Source organism: Anabrus simplex, chromosome 12 (genome assembly GCF_040414725.1).
Source record: "Anabrus simplex isolate iqAnaSimp1 chromosome 12, ASM4041472v1, whole genome shotgun sequence".
In the NCBI taxonomy this organism is placed as follows: domain Eukaryota; kingdom Metazoa; phylum Arthropoda; class Insecta; order Orthoptera; family Tettigoniidae; genus Anabrus; species Anabrus simplex.
This window is the reverse complement of record NC_090276.1, coordinates 55,262,576-55,286,827: the sequence shown is the minus strand read 5'-3', so window position 1 is coordinate 55,286,827 and position 24,252 is coordinate 55,262,576. Positions and strand designations below refer to the sequence as shown.

At 40.1% G+C, this 24,252-nt stretch overlaps 1 protein-coding gene across 1 annotated transcript in view; it reads left to right on the top strand.

The window, feature by feature from the left end:
• The window catches only part of LOC136884541 (probable 2-oxoadipate dehydrogenase complex component E1 homolog), a 112,844-nt gene that overhangs the window by 25,190 nt on the left and 63,402 nt on the right, over positions 1–24,252 (top strand). The window contains exons 6-10 of the mRNA XM_067156792.2: positions 1,432–1,505; positions 1,586–1,693; positions 7,221–7,442; positions 10,861–11,018; positions 21,357–21,492. Coding sequence (XP_067012893.2) covers positions 1,432–1,505; positions 1,586–1,693; positions 7,221–7,442; positions 10,861–11,018; positions 21,357–21,492 — 698 coding nt within the window. The remainder of the gene's footprint in view (positions 1–1,431; positions 1,506–1,585; positions 1,694–7,220; positions 7,443–10,860; positions 11,019–21,356; positions 21,493–24,252) is intronic.

Sequence of the window (24,252 nt, the reverse complement as noted above, 5' to 3'; positions counted from 1 at the left end):
GGTTCAATTGCAAAGTAATCATCACAGTCCATGAAACACTCGAGAAAATGCCATTAATATCACTCCTATAACAGTCTCTGGAATAATAATGTTCATGGATGAAGTTTTTTTGACTGAATTTGCATGATACGAGTTTGTATGACCTAATATTGCCATAAAAAGTCCTTAACATTCAGTTACTTTCTCTGGGTAATAATCAAACGTTAGAGAAAATACGCAAAAAATAGTCACTTTTAGTCCTGTTATTAGTTGAATATTTAGTGGAATAGTATTTCACACAGTTCATAATCGTACTATCATACGAGAAATACGTCTCAGAATTAATTAAATTGTTATAAATTGGAAGTTCAGTTTATCACACACAATATCCTAGTATGCTGTCACTGTCAATGACAAAGTTCAAAATTATGAGAGATTGACAAAGTCCACAATACCGTCAACTAGTAAATTAAACACTTGAATTCCCAATTATACTTCAGTGCACAGTCTCTATCATAAATTCACTTAGTTAAGACACTTGTAAATCTTATACAATGATGGTTTAATCGGAGAAAATTTTATAACATTTCACACGCCATGACGCGGCTGAAACTTTACTTGCGACTTCTTCGCACAATTCAAAATTCTAGAGTGTAACTTTTATGTCTCTCGCGAAGCACGACGGAGCATACTGATGTCTTGTCATGATCGTAGAGTTTAAGATATACTGACTATACCCTCGGTTCGTCGACCTATTTATATCCGGCTGGGAGCAGCACTCTGAGCCGGGCGATAGAGGGTTGATAATACTTCCCAAACTTCAACTCGTTATATCTTTGAAACCACTGGATGGATTAATCTCAAATTTGCAGGGTTGTACTTTTAAAATGTGGGCTACAATTTGGTGTTAGTCTCATATTTATTGGTTCAGTCATTGAGAAGCTTAAAAAATAGTTTCGAGACGTTTCTGCGGGGAGGTGAGCTACAAGCAGTGCTGATGTCACTCGACCTTGCCCTTCTCGTGCTGTCTTCCTCACGCAGTGCAGTAGGGATGAGAACATTCTCTTGCACAGCTGTTCGTACATAACAACTTAGCTGTTCACTCATAAATAAAGATTTTATAACTCATATGTGTCAGGGCCTATGCCTTCCTGGTACAGTACGTTTAAGGTGGGTCTTGTGAACAATGTGAAGGGGGTTTTTAACGTGGAAGTGTACTGTGTATCGTGGTAAATATTGACCTCCTATTTGGAAGATTAAAGTACTTAAGTACTTCTTCCTTATTTCAGATATTTTTTAGACATATTTGTAATTCGAATACAGCTAAATTGTTTTGGGATGTAAAAGTAAAAACTCCAAAGATCTGAAGTAGCCATTGAAATTTTTGTCAAAAAATTGAAGTTTTAGGGTGGAGTCTCCCTTAATATAATTGTTTGTTTCTTTGTTTGTCAGTTAGTTCTGTCGACCTGAATATCAACAAGAAGATACTTCACGTCACAGTGTTGTACAATCCTTCACATCTAGAGGTAAGATTCAGAAGGTATTGTTGTCTAGAATTATCGATATTTAATAACACTGAACTGGTCAAGATCTTGTCTGTCTGCAGGCAGTGAACCCTGTCTCCATGGGCAAGACGAGAGCAAGGCAGCAGTCCCTGGGAGATGGGGCCTATTCAGACACTGGACGATGGAGTGACAAAGTTGTCAATCTTCAGGTAAAATTTAAAAGAATTAATTTCATTTTTCAGCTGTTCACCATCAAACTAACAGACACAGATTTTTGTTACTAGGAAAGGGATAGGAGTTTGTGTTTTTGATAAAGGTACAACTCAGCACTTTCCAGGTGTGAAAATTGAAAACCACGATAAACCATTTTCAAGGATACCAACTAACCTACCATCTGATGTAGTCAGATGTTTGTCATATCATACAATGTTGGCATGTAAGGATCGCTGGTGACACATTTGGTGTTTACCTGACATAATTAGTTAAAACTAACACCCAAGAGAGATCCAGTTTACTCTATCATCTAGTAGGTCAAGAGTAAAAGGGAACATCGGAATTGATGAACATGGAGCCAGATGGCATCAAATTTAAAATGTCCACACACGGTAGCCAAGGCCATGTTATTATTATTATTATTATTATTATTATTATTATTATTATTATTATTATTATTATTATTATTATTATTATTATTATTATTCAATCAATCACCACTGATCTGCATTTAGAGCAGTCGTCAAGGTGGCACATTCCCTGTCTGTTGTTTACCTAGTCTTTTCTTAAATAATTGAAATGAATTTGGACATTTATTGAACATCTACCTTGGTAAATAACTCCAATCACTGTACTGTTCCTAATAAATAAATAATGAATTAAATAAATAAATAAATAAATAAATAAATAAATAAATAAATAAATAAATAAATAAATAAATAAATAAATAAATAAATAAATAAATAAATAAATAAATTATCATTATAGACTGTTATGCCTTTCAGCGTTCAGTCTGCAAGCCTCTGAGAATTTACTAAACGTCGCCACAATCCTCGATTTGCAACTTGTGTTGTGGCCTCATTTAGTTCTATACCTCCTATCTTTAAATCGTTAGAAACCGAGTCTAACCATCGTCGTCTTGGTCTCCCTCTACTTATCTTACCCTCCATAACAGAGTCCATTATTCTCCTAGATAACTTATCCTCCTCCATTCGCCTCACATGATCCCACCACCGAAGCCGGTTTATGCGTACAGCTTCATCCGTCGAGTTCATTCCTAAATTAGCCTTTATCTCCTCATTCCATGTACCCTCCTGCCATTGTTCCCACCTGTTTGTACCAGCAATCATTCTCGCTACTTTTATGTCTGTTACTTCTAACTTATGAATAAGATATCCTGAGTCCACCCAGCTTTCGCTCCCGTAAAGCAAAGTTGGTCTGAAAACAGACCGATGTAAAGATAGTTTCGTCTGGGAACTGACTTCCTTCTTACAGAATACTGCTGATCGCAACTGCGAGCTCACTGCATTAGCTTTACTACACCTTGATTCAATCTCACTTACTATATTACCATCCTGGGAGAACACACAACCTAAATAGTTGAAATTATCGACCTGTTCTAGCTTTGTATCACCAATCTGACATTCAATTCTGTTGAATTTCTTACCTACTGACATCAATTTAGTCTTCGAGAGGCTAATTTTCATACCATACTCATTGCACCTATTTTCAAGTTCCAAGATATTAGACTGCATTCTTTTGACACAGTCTGCCATTAAGACCAAGTCGTCAGCATAGGCCAAACTGCTTACTACATTTCCACCTAATTGAATCCCTCCCTGCCATTTTATACCTTTCAGTAGATGATCCATGTAAACTACAAACAGCAAAGGTGAAAGATTACAGCCTTGTCTAACCCCTGTAAGTACCCTGAACCAAGAACTCATTCTGCCATCAATTATCACTGAAGCCCAATTGTCAACATAAATGCCTTTGATTGATTTTAATAATCTACCTTTAATTCCATAGTCCCCCAGTATGGCGAACATCTTTTCCCTTGGTACCCTGTCATATGCTTTCTCTAGATCTATGAAACATAAACACAACTGCCTATTCTTCTTGTAGCATTTTTCAATTACCTGGCGCATACTGAAAATCTGATCCTGACAGCCTCTCTGTGGTCTGAAACCACACTGGTTTTCATCCAACTTTCTCTCAACGACTGATTGCACCCTCCCTTCCAGGATGCCAGTGAATACTTTGCCTGGTATACTAATCAATGAGATACCTCAATAGTTGTTGCAATCCTTCCTGTTTCCTTGCTTATAGATAGGTGCAATTATTGCTTTTGTCCAATCTGAAGGTACCTTACCAACACTCCACGCTAATTTTACTACTCTATGAAGCCATTTCATCCCTGCCTTCCCATTATACTTCACCATTTCAGGTCTAATTTCATCTATTCCTGCTGCCTTATGACAATGGAGTTTATTTACTATCCTTTCCACTTCCTCAAGCATAATTTCACCAACATCCTTTTCCTCCTCCCCATGAGCTTGGCTGTTCGCCACACCACCATGATGATTTCCTTTTACATTGAGAAGATGTTCAAAATATTCCCTCCACCTCTCCAGTGATTCCCTGGGATCTATTATGAGTTCACCTGAATTACTCAAAACACTGTTCATTTCCTTTTTCCCTCCCTTCCTAAGATTCTTTATTACTGTCCAGAAAGGTTTCCCTGCTGCTTGACCTAGCCTTTCCAGGTTATTACCAAAATCTTCCCATGACTTCTTTTTGGATTCAACAACTATTTGTTTCGCTCTGTTTCTTTCATCTACATACAACTCCCTATCTGCCTCAGCCCTTGTTTGGAGCCATTTCTTATAAGCCTTCTTTTTACGTTTATAGGCTGCTCTCACTTCATCATTCCACCAAGATGTTCACCTTTTCCCATCTTTACACACAGTTGTTCCTAGGCATTCCCTTGCTGTTTCTATTACAGCATCCCTGTATGCCACCCATTCACTTTCTATTTCCTGAACCTGCTTACTGTCTACTGTTTGAAACTTCTCACTAATCATATCCATGTACTTCTGTCTAATTTCCTCGTCCTGGAGACTTTGTACCCTTATTCGTTTGCAGACAGATTTCACTTTCTCTACCCTAGGCCTAGAGATACTTAATTCACGACAGATCAGATAGTGGTCTGTATCATCGAAAAATCCGCGAAAAACTCGTACATTCCTAAAAGATTTCCTGAATTCAAAGTCTGTTAAGATATAGTCTGTTATGGATCTGGTACCCCTAGCCTCCCATGTGTAGCGGTGAATAGCCTTATGCTTTAAGAATGTATTCGTAACAGCAAAACCCATACTAGCACAGAAGTCCAGCAAACGCTTCCCATTCCCATTAGCTTCCATATCTTCCCCACATTTACCAATCACCCTTTCTTATCCTTCAGTTCTATTCCCAACTCTCGCATTGAAATCGCCCATTAGCACTATTCTATCCTTGCTGTTGACCCCGACCACAATGTCACTCAATGCTTCGTAAAACTTGTCAACTTCATCCTCATCTGCACTCTCACATGGTGAATACACGGACACAATTCTTGTCCTAATTCCTCCCACTGACAAATCTACCCACATTATTCGCTCATTTACGTGCCTAACAGAAACTATGTTGCATGCAATGGTATTCCTGATAAAGAGCCCTACCCCAGACTCTGCCCTTCCCTTTCTAACATCAGTCAAGTACACTTTATAATCTCCTATCTCTCTCTCATTATCTCCCCTTACCCGAATATCACTTACTCCTAGCACATCCAGATGCATCCTCTTTGCTGACTCAGCCAGTTCTACCTTCTTTCTTCCATAAGCCCCATTAATATTGATAGCTCCCCATCGAACTCCATTTCGTTTGCCAAGTTGTTTCCAAGGAGTGTCCCTCGCCTGTCAAATGGGAGTGGGACTCCGTTACTCCCATAGGTCCGAGGCTTGCTTAAAGTGTTCTGAGCTCGGTAAATTCATGAAGCAGGATGCTGCCCTACTTGCACATAGTCCAAGTGAGGATCTCTCCTCTAACGGGTTATGGACCACCGGTGAATTGTATAGTCCTAGCCGCCTGAGCACAAGGAGGGCCACGACTCAGAATATGTCCGAGATGCCCACTCCCATTCCATAGCAACTGGTATCCCTACTCTCAGGACCACTTACTAGAGCACTCAGCCATTACCCATGGTTCACGAACTAGGACGTGACTACAGTAACCCACAAACATGAACCATAATAAATAAATAAATAAATAAATAAATAAATAAATAAATAGATAAATCCAATCCAATCCAAATCCAATCCAATCAATTAATTCTCTTCCCATAAATAAATATTTGGCCCTATTTGTCCTCTTGATTTCCAACTTTATATTCATATTGTGATCTTTCATGCTTTTAAAAATACCATTCAAACTTCTATTAGTGTCATTCCACGCCATCTCTCCACTGACAGCTTGGAACTCGGACCATACCACTTGAACTTTTTGTACGAAAGTGTATTTTTGACTGTAATGGACAACCTTGATCTTCTCTGTCCTTAATTTTTATTCAAAGATAAACCTGAAGGATATTCTGGAATTCTTTTGCCAGTTCAGATGACATTTCTTCTTTTTTTCCTCATTTTTTTGGAGGGTTCTGATAATTGCTCAACATACTAACAGTGAAAAGGTTAAGTTGTACAATTAAGCAGAAAACTTTCCTTACCACACCACAAGTGATCTGTTCTTGTGTAGCGTACAGTTTCCAGTCACAGTCTGCTTCATGATGACAATAAGTAAACCTTTTCTTTCTTTCTTTCTTTCTTTCTTTCTTTCTTTCTTTCTTTCTTTCTTTCCTCCTTAATCCGTTTACCATCCAGGGTTGGTTTTTCTCTCAGACTCAGCAAGGGATTCCACCTTTAACACCTGAAGGGCAGTGTCCTTGAATGTGAGACATTTGGTCAGGGATACAAGTGGAGAGGAGGAGCAGTACCTCACCCAGGGGGGTCTCACCTACTATGCTGAACAGGGGCCTTGTGGAGGGGTGAGAAGATTGGAGGGGTAGGGAAGGAAACGGCCGAGGTCTTACGTTAGGTACATCTCGGCATTTGCCTGGAGAAGAAGTGAGAAACTACAGGAAACCACTTCAAAGATGGCTGAGGTGGGAATTGAACCCCTGTCTACTCAGTTGACCTCCTGAGGCTGAATAGACCTCGTTCCAGTCCTAGCACCACCAGGAATTGAACCCGGGCCTCCAGGGATGGCAGTTAATCACACTAACCACTACACCACAGAGGCAGACAATAAATAATTTGTCAGGACAAACATAGAAAATTACAAGGATAGATTCCACACTCACTGCATTTCACATGATCAGTTGTCTGCCTCTATAGCTTGAGGGCCAGATTCAGTTTCCGGCACTGCCAAAGATTTAAGATTGGCAGGAGATTGGTGCTTACAACTCAACTCCATTGGGGGTTTGTGCCTAATAAGAGCTGCACCACCTTGGGCAAGGACACTTTTCTTTTTTACATGACAAGTTACATGTTGCCTTGTTGAGGGTAAGTTGTAGCAGAAGTGCTTTTGCTTGTGTTCCTGAAAATACAACTAAAAGTATTGTGTTTTAGGAGCCACTGAAATTATTTCAAACTCTAAAATGACATTGACAATTATTATTGTGATCTCATACAATTCCATGTGACTTTACAGGTTCACGGAGATGCTGCTTTTGCAGCTCAGGGCATTAATCAGGAGATGCTGGGGATGACAAAGGTCCCACACTTTGAAGTTGGGGGCTCAGTTCACCTGATTGTCAACAACCAGGTCGGCTTCACCACTCCTGGCGACAGAGGACGTTCTTCCAGGTACTGCTCGGACCTGGCCAAGATGATTGCTGCTCCAGTTATCCATGTCAACGGAGACTTTCCTGAGGTACTTTTTTTTTCTTTACACGATTTGCTGTATGTCGCACCGACATAGATAATGTTATGGCAACAATGGGGTAGGAAAGGGCTGAGTGGAAACATAGCGACAGTGGCCTTAATTAACCTTTCTCAGCACAGCTTCTAATTTGAACGCACAGGTAGACACGATAGTTACATTCCGCGGAATTGCCATGCATACTGAACTTGCGTAAATCGAGAGTGATTTTGTATGTAAAATATAGGGTTAAGTGTCTCTTTACTCACATATTAAGTTTAAGATAGCAGAAATTCTTAGTATTTATAAGAAAAAAAAAAAAAAAAAAAAAAAAAAAAAAAAAAACCATTATCATGTTTCTGAAACACATTTTAAGGCAAAATTAAGTCCATCTACAATCCCTAAATAGGCTCTGGATCATCTACATCAGAAGAATGTGATAATGCTGTAGTTGGTTCAGTTTCCATCGCGGATTTCCTTTCGAAAAATCTTTGTAGCTGAAGTGTTCTCGCTAGGCACTTAACAATCATTATTTCACAAAGAAGTGTTTAATTGTCAACTATGTAGTCTTCTTTGTCAGTTGATTATCGTCGTCATCGGCTGTAACTCGATCCGAGTATATATAACTCCTTCCTGCATACATTGACCAGTTCAACTCAGTTTATGGATGTGTCTACAATGACTAAACAGACCAATCCTGGCATAAAACATATGTCCACACAAATCACACTGAATAGATGGAGGAGGGTGGGGTTGTAATTGACAAGAGTTTTTTTGCTTGTTGCTTGGCCTCTTGATGTCTGCAGCATTCTCTTTCAAACAAGTTGACAGCAGTGGATGTAGTGTTCCGCCACGGTGAGCGGTCCTCAGCACATTCTTCCCATGTCTGTATATCTATATCAATTGTCTTCACGATGTGTTTCAGCTGGTCCTTAAAATGCTTAAGAGGGGCTCCATGAAGTCTACTGCCGGAGCAAAGTTCACCATAAAGAATTTTGCAAGGAAGCCTGGTATCATCCATGCGGTGTATATGGCCTACCCATCTCAGTTGATGAGAGATGATTGTTGCCTCAATGCTATTTTGCTGCACTTTGTCGAGAACTGCCGTGTTGGTCACATAGTCCTCCTACTTAATATTCAAGATGAATCTCATTTCCTGTTGGTGGAAGCGCTCAAGTTTTTTGATATCACGGCGATAGTGTGTCCAAGTTTCACAGCCATACAGCAGCATGGAAATGACAACAGCTTTGTTCACCATGAGTTTGGTATGCAGTTTAAGTCACAGTTGATTATACAGCTCCTTGTAACATTTAAGACAATGTTCAACTTCTCTCTTCACTATTGCACTCCTTACATATACAGGATCATGTTCTTCAAAAATTGCCATTGCAATATCGATTGTTGTGAAGGTCTTGGCCATTTTCTTCGTTGTCAGCTTTCTAAGGGGCTGAACTTCCTCGACTTCTGTTTTTTCATTGTTACTGTTCTCACTCAAAATGATCAAATCTTCACTGCGCAGATCTTCAGAATGAGAGTTTAAGGAGGGCACACACATTCTCTTCATCGCCATCAGTGAATCCAATCTGCCCTGCCATGTCCGCAATTTATCTTGTTCCACTGATGACGTCACTGATCACTTCATCATCTGGCACTGGCACAGCATTGGGCCACAATTTCTTCCATACACCATTTCAGAGTAATGTCAGTCCACGTGTCTCTAATAATATCAATCGCCATCTTAATATTAAACTGTCGCCACAAAATCTTGATGGTAAGTTCGTCATTTGAATCACATTCTTCTATGAGACTGGAAAAAGTTTCATGCAGATTGACGTAGCCACATAGACGTACACGAGATGCTGTCAGTTGGTACAGTACTTTTATTTACATATATTCACGAACTAACACACACATAACCTTAATCACAGTATCACAACAAGACACTTCACTTCGAGACTATCAATAAAGCCGCCATTATTAAAAACAATTGCCAACACAGCACAAAAAAACTACCTTCTTGAATATTCTAGAGTGCCCAATACATAGAAATAGTGTACAGAATATTCTCATTCATTCTGGAAATTACAGTGTGTTTCACAATTATGAATTACAATTTATATATACAGGTAAGAATAAATTACCATATAATATTAATTTACAGGTATTTACATTAATGGAACTGATATCAATGTCATGAACATCCTCACACAATAAGATCATTCGACTACGTAAATAATAATAACACTATAATAATAACACTAATACTTAAAGACATAATCTCACACACAATGTGATCGTAATAATAATAATAATAATAATAATAATAATAATAATAATAATAATAATAATAATAATAATAATAATAAATGGATGTATCACTTCACAGCTATGCATACACTAATAATAATCATGATCTTAAAATAATAATAATAATAATAATAATAATAATAATAATAATAATAATAATAATAATAATAATAATAATAATAATAATAATAATAATAATAATAATAATAATAATAATATTTCAAGCTCGATATCTGCATCAGTTACCCATGGGTGAGAGAATATTGTTTTCAAGTTATACCTGATATCACACTTGCATCAAGATAGTATGTTTTGAATGTAGAAATAACTCCCTGGTCCACAGGTTGTAGGATAGACGTAGTGTTCGGTGATAGAAATAGGACTTCAGTGTTTAAATTTTAAGCAGTAATGGAAAGTGGATGGCTAGGAACATTATCGAGGAGGAGAAGAATTTTGAAAGGAATTTTTTCTTTCTCACTGTAGGCCTTCAATTCTGTATTCAGTTCATTAACAAAAATAGTCACTGAAAATAGCAGGAGTCATCCAACCTTTTTTATTCCATCTCCAATTTACTCTCAGCCTGCTCTTGTCACAACCCTTTAATGCCCTAGGATTTTGAGAGTGGTAGGTCATAAGGCTTTTTAATTTGCGATCTCCTGCAGCATTTGCTCCAAAAAAGGAGGGTGCATCAGTCCTTGGCAGCCTTAAATCCTGCTAGACACACGTTTCTAAAGTAAGCCTATTTCATCAAGATTGAAAACCTGCAATAGCATTGCTGTTACTTGCTTATGCTATGCCCGGAGCCATGACTAGGAGAATGACTGACACCCGATGAAATGTTTGTGCTTTAAGAGGCTACAATCAGGCAATAAATAACGGTGCAAGTTCTTAGAAGGAGAGCTGTAAACAAGCAACATTCTTGTTCTATTAACAGAAGTTCGCTAAAGGGAAAACCTTGCAGAGATGATCAAAATATAAGCTAGTACGTACAACTCGGCACGGCGCGTGAATGTCTCATAATTTGAGTTTAATGCCCGGCCATTGCTCGCATGAACGCCACGTCAGATGAGTCGAGTGGGTTAAGCATGTTACAGACGTTTATGACAGACTGCATTGGTTCCAGATGGTGGTGAAAGCTGCCCGCCTTGCTGTTGAGTACCAGAGAAAATTCCGCAAGGACGTCTTTGTTGACCTGAACTGCTACCGACAGTGGGGACACAACGAGCTGGACGACCCGACCTTCACCAACCCGACCCTCTACAAGCTCATACAATCAAGAAGGCAGGTTCACCTCCAACTATTATAATTGAGGAATTCTGTAGGTAACGAAACTCAAATAATAAAACTGATTAACTTTTAGATTGATGCTTTCAAGGCCTATAATTGTAGACATGATAATAAGCTTTCTGGCTTTTGCTATATCAAGAAAACAAAGTAAAATTCTGTACATTTCATGGAGAATATTGCTCCACATCTTCAGAAAAATCTTGTCTGTTCATGAGGGAGACTTCTCTAAAGCTGAATTCACACTTGTATCAGATCAGCAACAAGAGTGGAACAGCGTAGCTCCAACTCAATGGCAGACATTGTTCAATTATAAGAATCTTCCAGCTGGCTTTGATTTGCCCCGCAAGACATGGGTAGCCCTCACCAGAGTCCGTACTAACCACGGGAGATGTGGTTCAATGATGTTAAAATGGGGTATGAGATCTTCTCCAGCCTGTGGCTGTGGTGCAGTTAAGCAGACTATCGACCATATTGTCACTGAATGCATTGGAAAGGCATTCGCTGGATCCAGCCAGGACTTTGTGGTGGCTTCTGCTGAGGCCATACAATGGCTAGAGAATTTAGATCTAACTCTTTGAACCCTTTTGCTTGCATGATTGTTTTCAATGTTAAAATGTGTATATCTTGTAATTATGTATATAATAGTTTGTGCTTACTGTTCATGTATATTTAATCTTTGTATTGTTTTGTGTACATTACCATATAATAATAATAATAATAATAATAATAATAATAATAATAATAATAATAATAATAATAATAATAATAATAATAATAATAATAATAATAATAATAATTTTTTTTTTTTTTTTTGTGAGGGAGTGTGGAAAATCTTTCATAAGACGCTTGTGAGGGTCCGCACTCAACAAGTGTGTGGAGATTCTTACCCACTAAAAACCACACTCCCTTTTCCCACGACGTTTATCTCCGCCCCGGAAACCGCTCTCGCATTACTTCAGGGCGGATGTCGTGCTTAATGCATCTTGTGCTTCATCTTCCTTCTTCTGCTTTACTATCTGTCGTAATCGTCCAGGTCCTTCTTCTTCTGACGCAGAATATTTTCTACGTAGACTGCCACCTGGTCCCAAGATTCTCGACTTCGTAGCATTACTGACACGATCCCTTCTGGCGTCAATTCTCCGTGCATAACTTCTGAGCATCTTCTTTGTGGCAGCCAATAAACACACACAAAGAAAGTATGTGATACGTCATCGATATCACGGCAGTATATGCACACCGGACTAGTTGCTAGCCCTAGCCTATGAAGAAATTTTCGGAAGTATCCATGACCTGTCAAGAACTGTGTGAGATAGTAGTTCACTTCACCATGATTTCGGGCAACCCATACGCCCAGAGAAGGTATCAGTCTTTTCGTCCATTTCCTTCTAGAATCATCTTCCCATCTTGTTTGCCATCGTTCCATTCTGCGACTATGAGCCAAAGCCTTTGCCCTTTTCCTTCCTAGCTCTTCTTGTGTGAGCCAAATTTCTTGTCTTTCGAAGGCCAACGAGTCAATGGGAGCTACTGCTGCTACTACTAGAATCGCGGGTTCTGATACTGTGCGATATGAGCAAGCAATTCGTAAAGCTGCTCTCCGTTGTACAGCCGCAATTCTTCTCCGATATTTCACAATTTTTAACGATTCAGCCCAAATTTCCGAACCGTATAGCAGTATAGATTGAACAATCGACATGAGAAGCCGCCTTTTACTAGATATCGGTCCCTTGATATTTCCCATGAGTCTGCTCAGTGCAGTCATGGTTTTCGCTGCCTTATCTGTTACCCGTTGGATGTGGTCCCAATATGTAAGCTTAGTATCAAGCGTTACACCAAGATATTTTGTGCTCCTAGTTGTTTCGATGGCTATCTGTCCGATCTGCATCGGTACAACAGTATTAATCCTTTTCCTTGTCAGGAGGACAATTTCCGTTTTGTGATCTGCGAGTTCTAACTTGTGATTTATCATCCATTCTTTGACACGTCGCATCACCTGATTCAATTTAAATTGAGCCAGCTCTAGGTTACGGGTTACTATCACAGCAGCCACATCATCAGCATAACCCACAAGTTTTACATCTTCTGGCATCTCCAGCCGTAACAAATCATCATACATGATGTTCCAAAGGTGTGGTCCGAGAATTGAGCCTTGCGCTGCACCAGCTGTGAGCCGTTTTCTTCTCTGACCGTCTTCCGTGTCGTATAACAATGTACGGTCTTTCAAATAGTCTCGTAGTATATACATGAGATATTCTGGTAGCTTGAAAGTGTCTTCTAGAGCTTCCAAAATATCACTCCATCTTGCCGAGTTGAAGCCATTTTTAACATCTAGAGTCACAAGAAGCGTCAGTTTCCTAGAATAATGATTACCCGTTTGAGCTCGTTCTGCTGTCTTCACCACTTCCTTCACAGCATCTAGAGTTCAGTGACCTCTGCGAAATCCATGTTGTTGGTCGGATAGGTCGCCAGCTAATCGGACTGCTGCTAGTATTCTCGGTTGTAGGAGCTTCTCTAAACCTTTCCCGGCAGTGTCCAGCATACATAGAGGTCTGTAACCCCCAGTTTTCCTTTTACTGATCAGAACCAATCTAGCTATCTTCCAACGAAATTCCCGCTTTCAAACAATGATTATACATTCTCAACAACAGTTGAGGACATAATTCGACTGCCACCTTTAGTACTTCTGCTGGAATACCATCTGGACCAGGGGCTTTCTTATTTCTAAGGGAATTAATTGCTGTTATCAATTCTTCAATTGTAAAAGGTGGTACATTGTCTAGTTCTTTCTCGGCCTCATCATCAATCCTCTCTGCATGATCAGGGAATAGTATGTGTACTATTTCTTCCATGGTGCGTGGATCAATGATAGGGCTTGGTAGCATCCCGAATTTCTTCATGACAATTTTATACCCTAATCCCCATGGATTTTCATCCACTTCCTTAGACATTTCCCACCACTTGTCGGCTTTACTGTTTTTAATTGTATTTCACAGTCTTTTCTTCATAGTCTTATACTCTACTGAGAGAGCTGCGTCGTTATGTCGTGCTCTTTGTGTCCTTCGTCTGAGTCGCAGGCATTGTTTCCTCAACTCAGCAATTTCTTCATTCCACCAATATGCTGGACGCTTGCCTCTCCGTTGTTCGATTCTGGTCATTGATGCGTCGCATGCTTGCTGAAGGAGTCTCATGGTGTGTTCCACGCATTTATTAGCAATAATGCTTCTTTTGCCTCCGTGACATGTATCCGTCATACAATTCATTCCATTCTGTATTACTTCATGAAATTTTTCTCTATCCATAGTGGCTATGTTCCATCTTTCTGACTTGGGCGTGGTAATCCTTAGATTCGGAGTCTCTTGAAGTACACGAAAAGTGATATACTGATGATCGCTTCCAGTATATTCTTCAATTACTCGCCATTCAGTTATCCTAGACGCAATGTCTTCAGAAGCAAAGGTTACATCTGGTATGGTTCCCTGACACCCTGGTCGCCGAAAGGTTGTCACATTATCAACGTTGATAACCATTAATCCCAATCTCGCGACCATCTCCATTATACGCCGCCCTCTAGAATCTGTTTGAGGCATGTTCCATTCAACTGCTTGAGCATTAAAATCACCAGCAACAACTAGGTTAGTGTTCATCCCTTGCAGAGTATCTTCAAGCCCATCTAGTTTTGTCTGAAAGTCAGAAGTAGCCTCGTTCGGGGTAAAATAACAGCTGACAAAAATTACCTTCTCAACTTGGACCCAGACGAACCCATCTCCGTATCCTTGATTTGTAACTGAGTATTTTCCAAGGTCTGGTACCCATATCGCAGCTGTCCCTAGATTGTCTGAAAACCAGCCTGGTTGTTCTCTGTCTTGATATTGTTCGCTGAGAATCAAGATGTCTGCTCCTATCTCAGAGATCATCTGCGTCAATAGATCATTGGCAGTTAGACTCCTGTGTATATTGGCTTGAAGGATCTGTACCATTCACCACTGCTTTTTGGCCTTTTCTAGCGCTTCACGAAACACAATACACTTGCCTGAGCCAAGAGCATGATGTCGTTTTGACTCTTCAACGCCCATATCTGTGCAAATTATGCATCATGGATTCATTTTGCATCCTACTGCCTTGTGACCAGCTTCTCCGCACTTAAAGCAGAGTTTACTTCTGTCCAATCCTTGACAGTTTCGTGCTTGATGCCCATATGACAGACATCTAAAGCACCGAGGAACTACGGCCCACCGTCTTACGCTGCAGTATAGCCAGCCTAGTTTAATTTTACCTATGTCTAACAGCTTTCGTGCCTCGCTATCTTCTATCTCCACGATGGCGAGTTTTTGTCCCCTGCTGTTCGGATTTGTGATTGAGACCTTCAATTCTTGATTAAGATTTTCTAATTCTCGTCTTACAGCCTCCTCTACATCGGAAATAGTGGTGGCTCTGTCCATATCCCGAATTTCCAATGTAGTTCTAGGCGTCAAAACCTTTACTTCGCCATCATGTCCAAGAGCGCCTTTAAGTGATTTATGAAAATTGTCTCTATTCTCCTTTTCCGTGGCCTTATTAAATTCAAGAAGAACTGCTCCAGACATAGTTTTCCTGATCGATCTAACACTGGCGCCACTGTCTTCTGGGTTCACCTTGCTGCAGATATCCTTCACAACATCTGCAAAGGTCTTGCCATTCATCGGTTTAATAAGTACGGCTTCTGGGCGGCTTCTTATAGTTGAACGTTTCCGTTGCTCGTTCTTTTTAACAGTTTCAGATACCGGTACTGGTTCAGGTTGAGTACCTTCATCTGCCTTCTTCTGCCTCTGTTCCCTCTTCTTCTTCTTCTTCTTCTTCTTCTTCTTCTTGGATAACGCTATTTCCCAGTTATCCTGTTCTACATTTCTGTTTGCGGTGCTCTGTTCTACTTTCTCTTGATCGGGCAAATCCTTTTGCATTAATGCTCTAGTTGCTTTCCAGGCTTTTCTGTGCGTAGATCCCGCATCTAGGGCTCCCTCCAATTTCCTTAAACCTTGCTGAATTTCAATCTTCATATTTTTCTGCTGAATTGCAAGAATACTTTTCAACAGGCCCCTGGCGATTTCCAGTTGTTCTTCCTCTTTTAGCATATCCTCCATAATTTGTTGAGTGATATCAAGCCTCAGATTCATTTTTGCATTCTGCTCAATACTTCTATTGCATGTATCATGCGTGCGCTCCACGTCCATGATATTGTGGCCATGTTCCATAGATGCTGGATTCAAATCCACAGAGTCGCACTGGATTCCAGTTCCCGACATCGTGCCGTGAGTAGGGAGTCCAGCTGGCCGTGACTCAGGTCGCAGAGATATATCTATTCTCTGTTATTTTCTATGACGAAGCTAGGGAACCTTTAAACGCATTTTCACTAACACACAATGTCAATGTCTTGAACTTTTCACCCACTACCGTAGTTTATCCTATTAAATATTGAAAGCACGGATATTAAATATTACTTACACTCACTTTCCATGTCAATATCCGGATGATTACCAACGAAATCTTCGATCATTTCATTTTCTATGACGAAACTAGAACTAGGTAACCTAAAAACGCATTTTCACTAACACACAATGTCAATGTCTTGAACTTTTCACCCACTACCGTAGTTCATCCTATTAAATGTTGAAAGCACGGATATTAAATATTACTTATACTCACTTTCCATGTCAATATACGGGTGATTACCAACGAAATCTTCGATCATTTCATGCACAACAGACTTACTGATCTTGTCACTACCAAGACGGAATCATCATCATCCAATAATAATAATAATAATAATAATAATAATAATAATAATAGCGTATCTGTATCAAGATCGTGTATCGAATATGATACAACGATCAGATCGGGGATGTTTCCACCGAGAGTCGGTCTTTTGCCGTCACATCATGTGATACAGATGCGAACAGTGTGGATGGAGCATTTCCCTGATCAGCACTCCGTATCATCGTCTCGTGTGCTGTGTATGCTCAGAGCCCTCGTCACTCTTTCCTTCGCCCCTTCCCTATTCACTGTCCGTTTAGTAGGGCCCAAAGAATTCGCACCATGGTAATCAGTTGAAAAAGAAGGAAATTGTGAATGACGTTGGGAGCCCGATCAAATCGTGCCAAAAGAAAGTGGAGTATCTGCTCGTGGCTCATAGAAGAGCTGACAGCAGCCAACTGTAGCCATTGTCACTATATTGTAGGCAATACTCAACTGAAGGTACAAGACCGATGGGTGGAAACTCGTAAATACGCATAGACGATACAGATACATGATACAGGTTGGGCAGCATTGCCAAAAGACGACTATATCATGATCGCGTATCAGTTCTTGATGCAGATACACCAATCTGATACAAGTGTGGACCCGGCTTAAGAATGTCAAGAAAACAAGGTGAAATACTTTATGTTTTTCAGAGAACTTTGATTAGCATCTTCAGAAGAAAATCTTGTTTGTTTACGAGGAAGACTTCTCTAAGAATGTGAAGAAAACATGGTGAAATTTTTTATGTTTTGCAGAAAAATTTGTTTGGCATCTTCGGAAGAAATTTCCTCTATTCATGAGTAAGACTTGACTTTGCAAAAGCCCAAAAGCTTATCATCATAGCTATGATTAACTTTAATAAGTGTAAGATTTTAAAGTGACAAATCAATTCATGTATAGAAAGGAGGATCATGAAAAGGAACACATAATAGTATAAACACAATGACAGGTCAGTGTTGGAAGAAGGAGCGAAGAAAAGGCTAGGAAAACAACAGATAGGGAATCTGCCACCTGGGTGACTGCCCTAAATGCAGATCAGTATTGATTGATTGTAAAGAACGAGGATACAAGGACAAACTCTTTATGACGTTGATGGCATGGAAGCAGTGAGGCCTTGGTAGGTCGCTGGAGGGAGTTGGCACCACATCTGCACACACAAGTCACCTAATTCTTGTAAATTCCAGGGAGGGTGGAGATGAGTTCTTACGCCATGTTCAATCACATCCCAGATGTGTTCGACCGGGTTAAAATCTGGTGAGTTGGGGGCCAGCACATCAATTGCAACTCACCACTGTGTTCCTCGAACCACTCCATAACACTCCTGGCCTTGTGACATGGCACATTATCTTGTTGAAAAATGCCACTGCCGTTGGGAAACATGATCGTCATGAAGGGGTGTACGTGGTCTGCAACCAGTGTACAATACTTCTCGGTCATCATGGTGCCTTGCACGAGCTCCACTGAACCCATGGATGGTCACGTAAATGTTCTTGAGAACATAATTAAGTCGCTGCCATCTCGTCTCCTTCCCGCAGTACAGGTGTCAAGGAGCTGTTCCCCCGGAAGACGACGGATTCACACCCTCCTATTGGCATGATGAAGAAGGTATTGGGATTCGTCAGACCATGCAATGGTCTGCCACTGCACCAACGTCCAGTGACGATGGTCACGTGCCCGTTTCAGTTGTAGTTGCTGATGTGTGTACGAGTGTACTGGCCTCATTTGTCAGTTGCTGAACTTTGATCTGCATAGCCTGATCACTTGGTCCATGAACATGATAAAGAGGGATTGGTTTAAGCTGTCCCCTTGTCTCACATCTCTGACCAATCTCACAGATCAAGAAAAATTCCATTAACATGCTTGTATAGACTTTGTATTTCTCTGATCAGTTTTTCTGCTGTGATATCTCTTAATGCTTCCAAAGCTTTGCATATTTCATTTTATGGAACCATGTCAAGCCCTACTCCAGTGCCAAGAGAGCCCAGATATATGGCTTTTTTCTTTCTTGCTTTGCGTTGCACAGACACACATAGGACTTAGGCTACGTGCACACTGAGTGCGCTTCGCATAGTGTGTCGTGTGTTGCTCAACGCTAAGCATAATCAGTGCTTTGTTTCTAAGCCGGGTGTTCACACTAACCGCGCTCTGCTGCGCTGAACACCTACCTTATAGCTAAGCTAAGCGTCAGACAACGCGCAGTGTTGGTTAATTGCTTAACATTACCTAGCTGATTCTGAAGCTATGGAAGAATAAATTATTCATTCTGCCAGGAATCGAACCCGGGACTCTTGTGATCAAAAGCCAGTACGGTAACCATTTAGCCATTTAGCCAGACACTTTGTGACAAAGTGCATAGAATCTCCCAGACTCTGTCATATCGGTTTATAATTTTGCCAATGGAGGGTGGTGAAATGAAATGGCGTATGGCTTTTAGTGCCAGGAGTGTCTGAGGACAAGTTTGGCTCGCCAGATGCAGATCTTTTGATTTGACTCCCGTAGGCGACCTGCACGTTGTGACGAGGATGAAATGATGATGAAGACGACACATACACCCAGACTCCGTGTCAGCGAAATTAACCAATTATGGTTAAAATTCCCGACCCTGCTGGGAATCGAACCCAGGACCCCTGTGACCAAAGGCCAGCACACTAACCATTCAGCCATGGAGCCGGACAATGGAAGGTGGTAACATGAAGAATATCACTCTGCAGGCTAGTAGTGGGCTTGGGAGTATATATTTCCGTTATGAATTATATTTGTCACACATTTACTCCACTTTTGTTATAATGATAAATTGTGTATGCTAATTGTAATGATATTGCAAAATACTATTTATAACTATTATATAAAGAGCGTGATTTAGCTGTAAATTTAATTTCCAGGTGATTGTTGCCCGGTGCTCCTAGAAAATTGAATTTCACCCAATAGTTCTCTGCTACTTGTCACCACATTTCAGTTGTAGGGTTTGCAAGGTCAAAGGTACTTGTATTTTTTGTCATTGTTAAGTAATCATAAAATTTATCATGATAAAGTCTTGCATCCCTGTACAAACAATGGAATTCTCCAAAAGTAATTCGTTCTTCATTAAATTCATGAACCCACTTTCGATTCTTCTTTCTAATTTTCAATTTTAGGTAACTGTTATCCATCAGTAAACTGTTTCTAGTGTACTTGGATAAAGGCATTAGTTTGTGACCACTCTAAGACGCCTCGCGCCAAACTAAGCTGAGGGCACGGCGTAGAGTTTTCGGTGTGAACAGCAAGCACGCCTTGTGCTATGCATAGCATTTCATGCTACACGCGACACACTATGCGCAGCACGCTCGGTGTGCATGCGGTCTTATGGTGATGATGGGACAGGAAAGGGGTAGGAGTGTAAAGGAAGTGACCATGGCCTTACTTAAGGTACAGGCCCAGCATTTGCCTGGTGGTAAAAAGGAAAACCATGGAAAACCATCTTCAGGGCTGCCGAAAGTGGAGTTCAAACCCATTACCACCCGAATGCAAGCTCACAGCTGTGCAATCCAAACCCTGCAGCCACTTGCTTGTTATATGGCATTCCCTCTGCTGTTTGCTCCCTGTGAGATACTGAAGGCAGGGTCTGTCGTTGTGGGCAGGTAGTTGGTACTCTATGCTCCCAGCTAGGAGTCCCCTGGAGTACCTTTATATGATAGCGAGGGGTACCGCAAATGTATTTATACCTCCTCCTTCTTTCCCCTTATCCAGCTCCTGCCAGGTTTGGGTATTTATGACACTTCTCCACCTTCTTCTTTCCTTCCACAATTCTCCGTCCATCATTTTGTCCCACTCTAGTCTTCTTGTTCTTGCACCCCTCTTTATTGATTCAATCCACTTTCTTCTACGTCTCCCTGTCGCTCTCTTTCCCTCAAACTTCATCTCCATCATCTGTTTTGGTATCTTTTTCTCCTCTCCCTCTTTACATGTCTTAACCATGCTATCAATTCTCTCCTGTAGGTCTTCTATTCCGACCTTCTTTTTCACATCTTCGTTTCTCACTCTGTCTTTCCTATCATACTTCTTAGGTATTTGATTGAATTCTACTCTCTTCCCTACTTGTCACTGCGCAGGTCTTAGCCGTATAAGTCAATATGGGTGCATAATACATTTTGTACATTATCTCTTTACACTTCATTGGTACTTGGAGAAGGTTTCTTACACTCTGGTAGAATGCATTGCCCTGTTGCACCCTCTTGCTAATCTCCCTGTCCAGCCTCATATTGTGCATTAATTCACTCACAAAGTATTTGAAACTGTCAACATTTTCAACGCTTTGACCACCAATTTTCACACTCCATTGTCTTTCTTCTCTTGATATCACCCTGGTCTTGCTTTTCTCTGCACTGATTTTCGCACCATATTTTTCAATTTTCTTGTTCAGTGCAACAAGTTAAAAGAGGTGACAGCGTACTTCCCGTCGTAGTCCAATTTCATTTCTAAACCATTCCGTCGTTTCAACCAGAGGCTGTATGCTTGCACCATGTGTAACCAGTATTTTATACTTGTATTAATAAAATGGTCTTCATTCTCTTGTCTTGTTTCCAGGACTGTTCCTGACAAATATGCAGAACTGTTGATCAAGAGTGGTATTATGACTGAAGAGGAAACTAGGAGGATAGTCAATGACCATTCATCTTGGCTCAATGAAATTCTCAAAAATCTCGATAGCCATGTTGTTAAGGTAAGACTGTTTCCATTGATATCATTGTTAGTGACTAATTGCTTATTCTTGCATGTTTGGTGTTTAGTTGGGTTGTGTTGTCTTTTTAAAGGATATCCGCAAGCCTGTTTCTTCTGCTACCTTTTTCAACACATTATTATTATTATTATTATTATTATTATTATTATTATTATTATTATTATTATTATTATTATTTAAGGAAGATGAAGCACAAGATGCATTAAGCACGACATCCGCCCTGAAGTAATGCGAGAGCGGTTCCGGGGCGGAGATAAACGTCGTGGGAAAAGGGAGTGTGGTTTTTAGTGGGTAAGAATCTCCACACACTTGTTGAGTGCGGACCCTCACAAGCGTCTTATGAAAGATTTTCCACACTCCCTCGCAAAAAAAAAAAAAAAAAAAAAAAAAAATTATTATTATTATTATTATTATTATTATTATTATTATTATTATTATTATTATTATTATTATTATTATTATTATTATTATTTGTGAAAGAGTTGAGAAAAGTGCTTATAACGTAACATTAACAAAAATTAACACACATGCTCCAGTTTATTTACATAAAACGTGTTTACTCACTGCACTCACCAAACAATACATTAGACAGCATGATCTTCACTACAACCAAAGATTACACAAACAAGATAAACAGTATCGTGTCCCTTGTAACATCCATAGATACACCAGTAAGATATGGTATGCCAGTCCATGGAATAAATGTGGTTTCACAACAGAAAGATTGAGTAGGAATGTTGATTAATTCATGTTTTATAAAGTGCTGTTCTGAGTACCCTCTTCCTCATCATGCCTACAGTATGTTCAAGTGCGATATTTGTAACATCCTGCGTAGAAGTCAATTTGAAGGATATATTTCATCATTGTTACTTGGCTACAGTTCAGGCTTGTAACCTGTTTATTTAATAAATAACTGTTTTAAGATATGCTGATGGTTGTCTCATAACGGCCTCATGTGCTAGGGTAATGGAAATCATAATGGATCGTCTCGGAGTATGGCCTCGAGATACACAATGGCAAGACAAAGGTAGTGGAGAAATACAGGGTGTATCAGAACTATACCGACAAAAAATCATGGATTCTCTTCGTGTTATATTAAGAACGATGGTGCAGTCGGATTGGCGTAGAAATTTTTTAATGAGAAAATGAGGGTACCTTGTTACTTGAGGGAGCACAATTGAAATTGACGAACTTGCCATATTCGCTATGCCAGGGCACAAGCCATTGCCTTGCTTCAGGGAAGAGAAGGGGAGGTGGGGTGTATGATGGAGACAGAGATAGCGCTCTGCGCGTATGCACAAAATTTCCTCGTTTCATTCGCATAGGATTGTCCTCATCTCTTACAGTCAATATCTACAGTTTGTTTATTAAACAGACGTAAGTGCAAACACAGTACAAGAACTCACTATAATTAAGACACACTTGTCAGTCAAGGAATGCACCAGATCATTTCCCCTCTCGTCTGTTGGTCACAGTCTTCTCTCTTCATCCATTCCCTTTTCCACATTCACTCTGGGTAGGGTAGTGTACGAAAGCCCTCCACCTTACTCGATCTTTCCACCATTCCTCTTCTCATACTTTATTGCTATCGACTCCTCTATCTGCAATACAGTCCACAACAGAGCTCCTCATCTCATTCTAGGCCGTCCCCTGTGCCTCTTTTCAGTCTCTGTATCCATAAATGTTCTCTTTGGTTTTCTCTCTCCTGGCATTGTCATCAGGTGTCCAAACCATTTTAGCTTTGCTATATCAGTCTCTTCTTGAAGTTTACACACTCTCACGTTTCTCCTTATTTCCTCATTTTGTATTCTATCTCGTCTTGTCTTTCCCTGTATGCTCCTCAAAAACCTCATTTCAGCTGCTTTTATCTTACTTTGGTTGTGTTGTGTTTAGTTAACGTCCCGGCTGCTGAATCATAGGTCAGTATAGGTTTATAATAGGACGAGTATAAAACCTTCTTGCACTTCACTGGCACATCCATACAATGTCTCTCACACACTGGTAGAAACTTGCAGACTGCTGTATTCTTAAATCAATTTCTCCATCAAAATTTCCATCTTGTGATATCATGCTGCCCAAATATTTAAAAAATTTCACTACTTCAGAAGGTTAATTTCCTATTTTTATCACTCCCCTGGATTTTCTGTTACCTCTCGTCATGATCAAAGTCTTACTTTTTGCAGTACTAATCTTCATTCCAAAATTTCTTATCTCCTCATTCCATAAATCAACTTGTGTCTGTACTTCTTCATTATCTCCCCAAACTATGATGTCATCAGCAAAGAGCATAGACTTTACTTGCTCGCCCATCATCTTCTCCTTGATATTATGTAGAATTCTATGAAGAGTAAAGGAGATAATACACTTCCTTGTCTTAAGCCTGTCTCAACTCTGAACCATTCAGTTTGATCCACTTTGGTTCTAACACAGCTTTCGCAATTTTGATACTGTGCTATTACCATCTGCATTGGTGGTTGAAATAATGTTCTTTATAAATTAGCATGCTCAAATATGCAGTGCTACCATCCCACAGTTGTGCATTCCTTTATTCACAATATTGTAAATGGAATGAAATACTGAATGAAGAAAACAATACGCCCAATGGTTTTATTACTAGAGATGTTCAATATGCCCCCCACCCCCCCTCTTACTTCGATGCACAGTTTGCAAAAGTATAGTAGTGTCCTTCAGACTCTGTTCAGAATGTATGGTGTCTCCCACTTCCCCTCCCATCCCTCTTCT